The sequence below is a fragment of the Dasypus novemcinctus genome, chromosome 31 (genome assembly GCF_030445035.2).
Source record: "Dasypus novemcinctus isolate mDasNov1 chromosome 31, mDasNov1.1.hap2, whole genome shotgun sequence".
In the NCBI taxonomy this organism is placed as follows: domain Eukaryota; kingdom Metazoa; phylum Chordata; class Mammalia; order Cingulata; family Dasypodidae; genus Dasypus; species Dasypus novemcinctus.
Window position 1 is genome coordinate 10,844,744 of NC_080703.1, and position 9,584 is coordinate 10,854,327.

The window sequence follows — 9,584 nt, forward strand, 5'->3', positions numbered from 1 at the left end:
ATTCATGAGGTAGGTGTTTTTTAATGTACTCATCAAATGCAATGGATGTACAACACTAATGAAAGAAGTTGTCAATGTAGGAGGAATGGGAGGTGGGGGGAATGGGGTATATAGGAACCTCATATTTTTTTTAATGTAACATTTTGTGTGATCTATGTAACTTTAAAAAAGATAATAAAAAACTTTTATAGAAAAGGAAACAGAGCCAAAGATATATATGAAGCTCTACATGCATAACAAATAAATGGTAGAGTCAAGATATAAAATCTATCTTCTCCTGTAGTCTGCTCTGCTGACACATTATAAATTTAAGCTAGAAACTTATAATTGATTGGTGATTGTGAAATAATAAAATACATTCTCTCTGTGTCCCAACACTAAAATCCTCTTACATTTTTGTAGTACAGTAGAAGTCTGATATGGTATTGAGTGAGGAAAAAAATTAAGCATTTATTTTTAAGATCTCAACATCTGCATGAAGCTGGCTTAAATAGGTTAAAGCTTCTTATAAATAGTAAATTTAGCTATTTTCAATCAGATTCATCATGCAACGCTATCAGTAAGTTTTCAGTAAACGTAATGGGATAAAACAAGAGAAACAACTCCTTACTGAAGTAGTTTTTTGATGAATTCTGAAATAAAGAGGAGCAGAGGGAGAAAGCTTTCATTCTTGAGCTCAGAAGGTCAGTCTGAAAGTGGCAGGCATCCTGCCTTCTTACAGTGAGCAGAGCTTCTCTTTAAGCAGTTACATTTATCAGGAGAAAAAGGAACACAGAGCAGGAAGGTGAAGAGCATTAGCACAGAGGATTAGAGAGGCTGGATTAGCAAGTCTGAAATGTACATTCAATGGTTTCAAGGCAACAAGGAAGGACATTCATTCCCATTTTGATGACATGAGTTAAAATATGACTCAGAGTGGATCTTCAGAAGAAATCATTCAGCACTTGAGGGTTAAGTAAGGGTTTTGCTAAGGGTGAATGTGAAAATAAACTTTATGAAGGAATCAGGTGTGAGGATAATAACCATTAATGACTGACACATCAAGAAATGCCTTTCTATGAAATCAGATTACTCAAATTCTGAAATATGTTCAGATTTTATAGGAAAAGATAACAGTATTTCACACAAAAGAGAAGTATAAACATATTAAATTTAGTGAGCCTGATATTATTAATATATAAATACTTTTCCCCACAGGTAATATTTACCTATCAAGAGTTGCAAAAGATTCTTTTAAACAGAGAAAACTAAGCATCAATGTACTTGCAAGGTGTACATAGAGAATCATGAGAAATGTTTGATGGTATTCAATGTAATCATTTATTGGTCATGGAATGGATTATAATTGATTTTAATATTTTGATAAGCTCTGAATAAATAGTCCCTTTGATTTCTACTCTGGTTTTGCAAATCATATTATCATAAATCTTAACATTCATGGAACAGGTCTAATGAGACAAGGATGCATAGAAATAGCATATGTTAAATCTTTTTAATCTTCCAGGCAAAACTTTATCTTCAAGAAGATCCATTTTATGCAAACATAGGCACAAGGTCATGAATATTATATTTTATTGCTCTGTCATCCTTGAAACAAGTATAAAATGTAGACTGAAAGGAGCAAGAGGAAACATTATGTTAACTCATATTAACCAAAATATATTAGAGAAAATAAAAGTGGATTAATGTGAAGCAAAGTAGGAGCATAGATTAATTCCTTCTAAATGTGTATCCTCCATGTTTCATAGGGATTGTCTGACTCTTCATGGCAAAGGGAAATGTTCCTAAGATGCCCAACTCCACCACTGTGACTGAATTCCTGCTTACAAGATTTTCTGATGTGTGGGAACTCAGAGTCCTACATGCCATGCTATTCTTATTGATATACTTGGCAACCCTGATGGGGAATCTTCTCATTGTCACAGGAATCACTTTCAATTGGAAACTTCACACCCCCATGTATTTCTTCCTTAGGAATCTGTCTGTCTTAGACATGTGCTACATTTCTGTCACAGTCCCCAAGGCATGTGTCATCTTCCTGCTTAACAACACGGCAATCTCCATGGCTGGATGTGCAGCTCAGATCTTCTTTGTGCTCTTCTTTGCTGTGGTAGAGCTGCTGTTGCTCACCATCATGGCCCATGACCGCTATGTGGCCATCTGCCAGCCCCTCCACTACCCCATGATCATGAACTCTCGGGTCTGTGTCCAGATGACTCTGGCCTCTGTACTCAGTGGTCTGGCCTACTCAGGATTCCACACTGGAAACACATTCCAGCTGCCCTTCTGTCAGTCCAACGTGGTCCATCAGTTCTTCTGTGACATCCCCTCTCTTCTGAAGCTCTCCTGCTCTGACACCTTAAACAATGAAATTTTAATTTTTATCTCTGCGGTAGTGATTGCTGGTGGCTGCTTCATCTTCATCATCATGTCTTATATTCACATATTTTCTACTGTGCTCAAGTTTCCAACCAGGGGTGAGAGAGGAAAGGCTTTTTCCACCTGTGTCCCTCACATCCTCGTGGTGACTGTCTTTGTCAGCTCAGCAGCTGCTGTACATGTGAAGCCATCCTCCAGCTCACCTACAGTTCAGGATATGCTCACCTCTGTGTTCTATTCTATAGTCCCTCCTTTCTTGAATCCTATAATCTATAGTCTTAGAAACAAGGAGGTAAAGGAGGCTGTAAAGAGAGTTATGGGGAGAAAACTTTATTCAAGAAAATGATAGCATAATTATTTGAAGCTGAAGTTTTAAATCATGAAAATAATCAATTCTCAGACTAGTGTTTTAGGGAATTCTTGTTTACCTGTGATCCAAATCGCTCCCCTTTGATCCAAAAGGGGGTTACTTAGAAATGCATTTTGGTCTTAATTACCTCAATGAACTTACTTTTCATTGAAGTTGCAAAAGGTCTAGGCACCGAATAGCACAGCAGGTTGCAGTTTCCAGGTATACTCTGAAGTACCCCCAGAGAAGTGTCCCTTGACCCTTCCAGCAAGTTTCCTACCTGTGTTTGTGTTTTAAAATTGGAAGTGCTGTTTAGACAATGTAACATTTAATGGTTGTGGGAAAAAAAACATCACCACCTAATTTTAAGAAACCAGTGTTTCAGGGAAGAGGGGAGACCTGCTATGGTATCCTCTTTCAGTGGGTTTACATGAATTTATGCATATTTGAGAGTGTCTTGATCCAAAGAACAAGGATCCTGGATGTCCTTTATTACTCTCTTATTTAAATTTCATTTGAAAGTATCCAGTACTTTGGTCTTGGCTTTGATTACCTGTTGTTGCTGTCCCAGCCAAATTATCGGTATGTAGGAGAAGAGCAAAATTTCATAGTGGCCTAATACTTTGTGAATCTTGTTGCTATAGGTTGGTTTGCAGGAGAGAAACAGGCACAGCCAACACTAAAACCTGAGAGGAAATCAGGAGTTTGTTTTTAAAATAATATTTACATTCTTTTATGACAGAAGTTGTGAGCTTACAGAAGAATCATACACAGTGCCAAGATCGTCTGGGTTCTGTGGGTAGTAAGTCCTGCAGGTACATGTGACAGTAGAAGACAGGTGTGGAATAGTCCTAATGACAAGAGCTGGCTTGATTTTTGGGTTCCATTTGTTTGTTTCTCTACTCAAGTGCCCAGTGATAAAATAGGAAAGTCGGTAAGAGCATAAAATCATGCCAGAAAGCAAGCAGCTCCCCTCTTCGAGCACATGCCTTAAACTTTCCTGGTTTGTACATTTTTTGCCAATTGTATCAAGTAATCTATAATAGAGAAACTGATGTGGCTCAAGCAGTTGGGCTCCCATCTACCATACAGGAGGTCCAGAGTTTAATGCCCAGGGCCTCCTGGTGAAGGCAAGATGGTCTGTGCAGTGAGCCAGCCCATGTGGAGTGCCAGCCCACATGGGAGTGCCACCACAATGGGGGAATGCTACCCCACACTGAAGTGCCACTCCATGCAGGAGTGCTGGCTGATGCAGAGAGCTGGCACAAGATGATCCAAAAAGAGACACAGAGGAGAGACAATAAGAAGATGTAGCAGAACAGTGAGCTGAGGTAGTGCAAGAGAATGATCACCTCTCTCCTACTCTGGAAGGTCCCAGGATTAGTTCCCAGAGCCTCCTAATGAGAATACAAGCAGACACAGAGAACACACTGTGAATGGACACAGAGCCCAGACAATGGGAGGAGAGGGGGAGAAACAAATAAATAAATCTTTTTTTTAAAAAAAGAAGTAACCTATAAAAAATTCTAAAGGTCTTTCTATATGCTCACCTCCCATGCTAAGAAAACTAGGTCTTCCCTTCCCAGTCTTTTTGTCTTTCTGTTTATCTTTGACCTTTATAAAAATACTTTTTAAAAATAAATCTGAACTCTAACATAGTCAGTGTTTATACTGCTGTTGATAGAAAATCACAAAGGGACCTAATAGATATTCAGTCAGTAGCCAAGTGAAGAAAATTGTGTGATATTTAGAAATGGAACTACTCACTGAAGAACTGTGTGAGCTGTGTGACAACCAGAGGAACAAAAACACTTAAAGAGTGAGTGATCTAGGAGACATTATCTCCAGATGGTACTCGGCATATACACTTTCATATCTGTTGTCTGGGTTGGATGTATATTGGGAAATATGTGTGAATCAAGTGTGCTTGAATTTCAACCTCTTCTTTTAAGGTAACTTTTATATCAAATAGAATAACCAATAGTTCTCAAGAACAAACTTCACAATTTTCAAGAATATTTTGAAAGCTATTATTGTACCTGCATTTTTGTTCACATATGAAAATATGTTTCTAAAATAAATTATTTGATATCAATTGATAAAATAGATTTTATATATGTGGAAATACTACCATTAGCATTAATAAAATGATGGCAAATTTGTACTCCTGCCAACAGTCTTCTATTCCCACACCTATTTGCTTTTACATGATATGATCATTTACCACTTCTTATTAAATTTATGGGCAAAACATCTTATTAGTGAGGCACTTTGTTGCTCCACTATTCCTAATGAAGTAGAGAATTAGTTCACAATGTATAGAATTGAAATATATTTGACAATATCAGAAGGTAGGAACAAATCGAATTAAAAAAGACAATGAATGAAAACACATTCACAAAAATAAATGAAGGTCACCAGAAATATTAAATAAGAAGGTTAATTAAAACTATCATATATATATCTTTTGAAGCTATGAAAACATTGAAAGGATGATAGCACAAGTCTGTGATGAAACAGAGCCATTGAGTATGCTTTTTAAAAATTTTTTGTAGATTAAAAAAAATTTTTAAAGATACAAAGATCATACAAAATATTACATTAAAAATATAAGAAGATCCTATATATCCCCACTCCCCATCCCCCTACTCCTTCCACATTGCCAAATTCTTTCCTCAGTGTGGTACATTCATTATATTTGATGAATACATTCTGGAGCACTGCTGCACAGCATGGATTATAGTTTACATTGTAGTTTACACTCTCTCCCAGTCCATTCAGTGGGTTATGGTGGGATATATGATGTCCTGCATTCGTCACTACAATACCATTCAGTGCAACTCCAAGTCCTGAAAATGCCCCCATATCATGTCTTCTCTCTCCCTGCCCTGATGGATTTTAAAAGGCATGGATCTATATAACACAGTGAACTCATGTGGTCAGTGATAGACTGTGGATAACAGTACAAATATGAGAGTATTCTCTCCTGAAATATAACAAATTTACAATATTAATATATAGTGTTAATAATAGGGAGGTTTATGGAGAAATACACCAAATGTAACCTGTGGACCTTAGTTAGAAGTAATATTTTGATGATGCTCTCTCATAATCTGTTACAAATTTTCCACAACAATGGCAAGATGGAGGTGGGGAGGTGATGTATGGGAGTTCTGCACTTTATGCATGATTGTTTTGCAAGCTCACAACTTCTTTAATGAAAATAAATAAATAATTTCTATAATTCCACAGCAATAGGACAAAGTACCAGTTTAAAGTATGGACAAAGGGCTTTAGTAGACATTTCTCCAAAGAGCATATACACCTGGTCAATAAACACATGAATATATGCTCAATATAATTAACCATTTTAGAACTGCAACTCAAATTCACAGTGAGATATCACTTTACAATGACACAGATGACTATTATTTTAAAATGCAAAATGACAAATTTTGATGAAACTTGAAAAATTAGAATACTTTACATTGTTGCTTTTAAGAAAAAATGATATAACTTGAAGAAAACAGTTCAGCATTTCTCAACTAGCTAAACAAAGAATTACCATATTGCCTGGTATTTCCATTCCTAGATATATACCACAAAAATTGAAAGAGGCATCATATACTCATATTTCAAAGTTTATAGAAGTACTATTTGCAATAACATAAAGTTAAAAGTAACTCATGTCCATCAACAGATAGATACAAAATAGAATATTATTCCTCAGTAAAAGGAATGAAATTTGATGTATGATCAACATGAATGGATCTTGAAAAATTTACACTAAGCAAAAATAATCTGGACAAAAATCACAATTATTGTATTATTCCATTTATACAAAATATATAGAATAAGATCATTCATAGAGATAGAAAATAGACTTGATCTTACCTGTGAATGGCAGGAGCGGGGAGATGGGAGTTATTGCTTAGTGGAGAAAGAGGTCTATTTAGAAGGACAAACATTTTTGGTAAAATATGCCGGTGATGGTAGCACACATTGTATATGTAATTAATATCCTTAACTGTAACACTTTAAAAAATGCATGAATGGCAAATAAAAAGAAGTTAAAATAATGAAATTGAGAATAAATTTCCCTTTACATTAATTAACATTAAAAGGAATTGATAGTTCAGAAATTATCACATGCATTTATGCATAATTATCCTCCACAAAGGGCCCAAGACAAATCATTTGGTAAAATAATAGTCTTTTCAATGAACAGTGCTGGAGTAACTGGATATCTAAAGGCAAGCAAAAGAATTTGGTCACTCTTCTCCCATCAATCCCAAAATTGACTAAAAATGGATTATATCCCCATATATAAGGTATACTGATGTGGGCTATGGGTGAGAGGCTCTTTGTCTCTTTTTTTTTTTTTTTTTTTTAAAGATTTCTCCACACGGGTTTTTTTTTTTTTTTTTAAAGATTTCTACCTAATAGATAACCTAAGCTGTCTGTGACTTGTGGGTGTGGGACAATAAGAGGCTGCACAGAAAAGACAGGGCATGACCTTCTGTATTGGATTTGGGCTGCTCTTTTTTTAATGATTTTTTATTATCTATTTTTTTTAAAGATACAGAGATCATACAAAATGTCACATTAAAAAATATGAGGTTCCCATATACCTCACTCCCTATTCCCCACCCCCCACTCTGTCCACATCAACAACCTCTTTCATCAGTGTACCATATTCTTTGCATTTGATGAATACATTTTGGAGCATGGCTACACAGCATGGATTATAGTTTATGTTGTAGTTTACACTCTCTTCCAGTCCATTCATAAGGTATGGCAGGATATATAATGTCCAGCATGTTCTTTAAACTATTTGATAGAATAACTAAACTTTGGTGAAGAACACCTATATTCTAGACTCTAGCAGTATGGGTGTGCTTATTGTAATTATATGTGCAATATAGAGAATATTTGTCCTTTTGTGTCTTGCAGATTTCATTCAGCATTATGTATAAGGTTCATTCATGTGGCATGTATAGCATGTCATTCCTTTTTATGTCTGAATACTATTCCATTGTGCAACTATACAAAACCGTGTGTGTCCATTCATCAATTGATGGACATTTGTGCTGCTTCCATCTTTTGACAGTTGGGAATAATGCCACCAAGAACCTTGTTGTGCAAATATCTCCTCGTGTTCCTCTTTTCCATTCTTTGGGATATATACTGACTAGAAGGATTGCTGGGTCACATGGTAATTCTATCCCTAGGTTTCTGAGGAACTGCCAAACTGTCTTACACAGTGGCTGCACCATTTTCCATTCCCACCAGTAAGGAATGATTGTTCCTATTTCTCCACATCCTCACCAACACTTGTGATTTTCTTTCTTTTTTAATAAATGGTAGCCATTCAAGTTGGTGTGAAATGGAATCTCATTGTGGTTTTAATTTGCATTTTCCTATATCTAGTGATGATGAACATCTTTTCATGTGCTTCTTAGCAATTTGTATATCCTCTTTGGAGCAATGTCTATTCAAGTCTTTTCCCCATTTTTATTTCAAAGATACTTAGATTACATCAATGTTATATACAAAAAATAGGGGATTCCCATATGCCCTCTTTTACCCATTTTTACTTCTGTTGTTTGTCTTTTTGTTGGGTTGTGGACATCTTCAAATATTGTAGACATTAAACCATAATAGGATATGTCATTTCAAATATTTTCTCCCATTCAGTAAGGTGTGTTCCCTTCTGTGATTAAATTCTATGATGCACAAAAAATTTTCAGTTTTGATGAGGTCCTCGTTACCTGATTTTTTCTTTTGTTATTTGGGTGAAAAGTCGAAGAAACCATTGACTAACAAAGGATACTGAACAGGTTTCTCTGCTTATTCTTCTAGGAGTTTATGTTCCTGGTTCTTATATTTAGATCTTTGATCCATTTTTTAGTAAATTTTTGTATATGGTGTGAGAGAGGGGTCCTCCTTCATTGGATTGCATATAGATATATAGTTTTCCCAGCACGATTTCTTGAAAAGTCTATTCTTTTCCTACTGAGTGGACTTGATAGCCTTGTCAAATCAATTGACTATGGAGGTGAAAATTTATTTCTGAACTCTCAATTGAATTCCATTGCTCTATGTATCTATCCTTGTGCTGATAACTTGCTGTTTAACCTCTATACCTTTATGATAAGCTTTTAAGCCATGAAGTGTGAGCCCTCCATCTTGGTTCTTTTTCAACATGTTTATTGCTATACTGTGCCCATTACCCTTCAAAATTAATCTTAAAATTGGCTTTTCCATAAATGCAAAGTAGGCTGTGTGTTCTTTGGTGTCTGACTTTTTTAATGAGCATACATTTTTTAGATCCTCCATGCTGATGTGTGTTACTAGTTCACTCTATTTTATGGCTCAGTATAGTCCATTGTGTAACTACATCACAATTTGATTATTGTTTACCAGTTGATGGAAACTTTGTAGACTGTTTTGAGCATTCACTGTCATTTTTCTAAGTTAACTATAGAAGTGTGATTGCTGGGCATGTGGGAAGAACATCTTTAAATTAGTAAGACTGCTTCCCAAACTAAATATACTATTACATATTCCTTCCAACTAGTAGAGACATTCTAATTGCTCCATATCTTCATCAATCTTTAGAATTGTTTGTGTTTGTATTTTGGCAAATATATACTTATATTGCATGTTTCATTTTTCACTCTACTGGAAATCTGTGATGTTGAACATATTTTTTCATACATAGTAAATTTCACAAAGCTTTGTTTTTAAAAGTGGCTGTTCAAATGTTTTGCACATTTTATTAGTTTTGGTATTATTATGAATGGTAAACATTTTATATACACTGCAAACAAGCTCTTTGCAGAGCTTTGAACTT

General features: G+C 35.4%; 1 protein-coding gene across 1 annotated transcript; it reads left to right on the top strand.

Annotated features, from left to right (window-relative positions):
- The first annotated feature begins 1,789 nt into the window (after positions 1-1,789).
- LOC101437746 (olfactory receptor 14C36-like) lies at positions 1,790-2,725 on the top strand. Its single transcript, XM_004480992.1, has one exon. The coding sequence runs from the start codon at positions 1,790-1,792 to the stop codon at positions 2,723-2,725; it is 936 nt and encodes a 311-aa protein (XP_004481049.1).
- Positions 2,726-9,584: the final 6,859 nt, after the last annotated feature.

Coding starts and splice junctions, on each gene's coding strand:
- LOC101437746 (XM_004480992.1), top strand. CDS start 1,790: ATGCCCAACTCCACCACTGTGACTGAATTCCTGCTTACAAGATTTTCT.